Source organism: Zingiber officinale, chromosome 9A (genome assembly GCF_018446385.1).
Source record: "Zingiber officinale cultivar Zhangliang chromosome 9A, Zo_v1.1, whole genome shotgun sequence".
Classification (NCBI taxonomy): domain Eukaryota; kingdom Viridiplantae; phylum Streptophyta; class Magnoliopsida; order Zingiberales; family Zingiberaceae; genus Zingiber; species Zingiber officinale.
Genome location: NC_056002.1, coordinates 12,672,908 through 12,675,940, shown reverse-complemented (window position 1 = coordinate 12,675,940; position 3,033 = coordinate 12,672,908). Strand labels below are relative to the sequence as shown.

Here is a 3,033-nt window from a genome sequence, read left to right as displayed (position 1 = left end):
TTAAAGTCTGGGCGGAGCGTTTTCTTCATCAGATTTTTGCAATCTTCTCTCTGCGATTTTTTGGCGATCTTCAGCGACTTTCTCCGATCTTCACTGCCAGTTCTTGAAGGCTCTTGGCAGTATTCTCTCAAGGTTCAAGAGGCAACAACAAGCAACAAGTAAGCAAGAAGAAGTAGTGTTTTCATTTGTATCTTGTACTCTCTTCTTGTATTTTTGTTTGTGTTGTTGTGTGAGTTTGTACGAGGCTTCTCCGCCTCCGGCTGCGACCGAGAAGGAGTGTTTCATTAGTGGAGATAGCATCGTGTGTGGATCCTTGGATTAGTCACCTCATCTTGAGGTGGATACCAAGTAAATCCGTGTGTTAGCGTTGTAGTGTGTTTGTATTTTATTTTCCGCTGCATATCAAGACGAAGCAAGCACAAGTGCGCGAGGAAACGCTATTCACCCCCCCTCTAGCGGGCATAAAGGTCCCAACAGATTCACCCATACGTAGGTACTCGTCAAGATGATCGGCGGGGACTCCGTAAGCCAGTTGACAAATCACAACGGTGACAACCCTTTTCTTCGCACAACATCGTCCCTATGTTGAAAAATTGTTGAATGATATCTCTAATGCATTCACTATGCGGAGGAATAACTCTTTTCGCATTCGAAATCGTCTTCGAAATATTTCATCGTGAAACACCGAGTTTATAGAGAAATCATCATTGACGAGCCTCTCATGTCCGGCTTCATGATTTCTTTGGACGAATCTTCTTCTGCGTGTGTCCCTCCTCTGATATGCTTCCATAAGTTGTTGATGTTGTTGAAGAACCAATAACATCAGTTCTTCACCCAGATCATAAGCTTGCTCATCGATTTCAACATGGACTTTATCTTCGCTTGTCGAGCTGGAACTTGAGCTAGAGTTGCCTGTAGAATGAGACATTTTTGGAGGAATGTTTGAGAAATGGTATGATAGTCGAATGAAAATCTCGTAGCATAATGTGTCTATATATATTATTTTTCTCATGCAACGACTAGTTTGCAATGACTAGTTTGCAACGTCACGTTGCAACGGCTAATTTGCAACGGTTAGTTTGCAACGGTTAGTTTGCAACGGTTAGTTTGTAACGCCTAGTTTACAACGGCTAATTTCCAACGGCTAGTTGCAACAACTAGTTTCCAAGGCTAGTTCATAACGACTATTTTGCAAAATTATAATAATTAAAAATCACATTAATCGAAATGAGAAATACAATACTTAAAAATTACCATCACTCGAAAATATAATAATACTAGAAAATGAACATTGAGTAAACAATTTAGATTTTCCATCTCGACCTAATATCCTAGCATAGACATTCATGTATGATAAGCTGCTCCTTTGTCATCTGTGAGGTGTCTTTGTTCAATATTTCGTACTCCTTCAACTTCAAGCGACGATTCTTAGCTTCATATTTTGACAAGGCAATTTTTGCCTTAATCTCCTCTACTTCGAGTTGTTTTTGTTTCAAATCAACTTCGGACTTCTTCATGCTTGTGCACTCAATAAACTTTGTGATAATATTGTTGTAGTTTATTGTCAGATCCTCCATGGTCGATTTTACTTTGTCTTTTCCTTTTTTTTTTTTTGCCTTTTGTCCCATTGGACGAGTATCTTCATCATCCAAGTCTATACTCACATCTTGGTTGGAGGAGATGTTGCTTGCTCCCGACTCTGTGATCCTCGTCTTCTTTGTGGCCACAAAGTGATCAGCGGACTGTGGAGTAAACATTGGACGATCTTTGACAATTCTCCACATATGTTCGAGATTGAATGCAACACCATTATTTTCGGATCCATATTTTTCGTACGCAAACCTCAATATATCTTCGTCACTGTGACCACTTCAATATGAACTATAAATACTATTGTAATTTGCATTGAATCGATATACCTTCTTTTGGATTGTATTGTGCCAATGTGACCGTATAACATTTGCACTTCTGGTGTTTGAAACTAGGGGAAGATTCTCATTGTAGTAGCTTGCAACACATCCCCAAAAAGCATCCGCCTTTTGATCATTGTCGATTATTGGATCATCACTGATAGTGACAAAACTTCTCACTAAGACCTCGTCTTCAACCTTTGTCCAACTTGAACGCTTTCTTGTACTCTTAGCATTTGAAATCGCTTTTTCTAAATTGAGCACCTCAATTAGGGATTCACGGTCAGAAAGTCGAGTCTCTGGGACAAAAATCAGAGTTGTAGGTTCATTCGACATTGAAGGAGTGAAAGACATACCAGTTGTGTGCGGGGTACCATATCCATGAACAACTGACGACGTGAAATACAGATGACTCATATTTTACCAATATTCGGTTGGAAGCGGTTGATATAGACCTCGAGGGGCATAATTCGGATGATTCATAAAATTTCCAAAACCTTGGAAATTTTGAAGATTTTTGTGAAGGAAATGACATATTTGGAAATGGATGTGAGTATTGATAATTTGGTTGAATTTGTGGATTTTGGGAAGATGAATATTCTTGCGAGTTGTTTGTAGAATTCAAGAATTTTTTAAAAAAATGTCCTATTATTTTCATCCATTTCGGATAGAAAATAAGATAGTAGGAACTTAAAAAAATAAATGGGGAGAATATTTAGAGAGTGGAATTGAAAGAGTAGTGAGTTGGAATGAAAATATGTGTACATATTGGTGGATATTTATAGATGAAATTTTGAACTAGCCATTAATTAGCGGTTAAAAAACTAACTGTTTTATTTAATTTTTAATTTTTATTTTAAAATGTATTTTTTTAATAAATAAAATTTAAAATTATATATATACACATGGGGTGGGCCATCCCTAGCCCACCCCATGCATGCTTGAACGCGTTCAATGTCTTGAACACGTTCAAGCAGATGAACGCGGAGGCACACCCCCACAACGGTAAATAAATGTACAATAGCATTATAATGTAATATTAACGTCGCATTGCAGTTGCTCTTACATTTTATTAGATATCATTAAACATATATCTATATTTGGGAAGAAAATCTGTTTGTTA

The 3,033-nt window shown here is 37.6% G+C and overlaps 1 protein-coding gene across 1 annotated transcript; it reads right to left on the bottom strand.

Annotated features, from left to right (window-relative positions):
- Positions 1 to 1,331: 1,331 nt before the first annotated feature.
- Positions 1,332 to 2,327, bottom strand: LOC122019035 (glutathione S-transferase T3-like). The gene is made up of 2 exons (XM_042576545.1): positions 1,951 to 2,327; positions 1,332 to 1,869 (listed from the first exon to the last, which is right to left on the bottom strand). The coding sequence occupies exons 1-2, from the start codon at positions 2,325 to 2,327 to the stop codon at positions 1,332 to 1,334; spliced, it is 915 nt and encodes a 304-aa protein (XP_042432479.1).
- Between the last annotated feature and the right edge of the window lie 706 nt (positions 2,328 to 3,033).

What these genes read in the sequence shown, in the direction of transcription:
- LOC122019035 (XM_042576545.1), bottom strand. Translation starts at nt 2,327, where the DNA reads ATGAGTCATCTGTATTTCACGTCGTCAGTTGTTCATGGATATGGTACC. An exon ending in AGAAGTGCAAATGTTATACG is followed by an intron (nt 1,870 to 1,950) that starts GTCACATTGGCA and finishes TTCATATTGAAG; the next exon opens with TGGTCACAGTGACGAAGATA.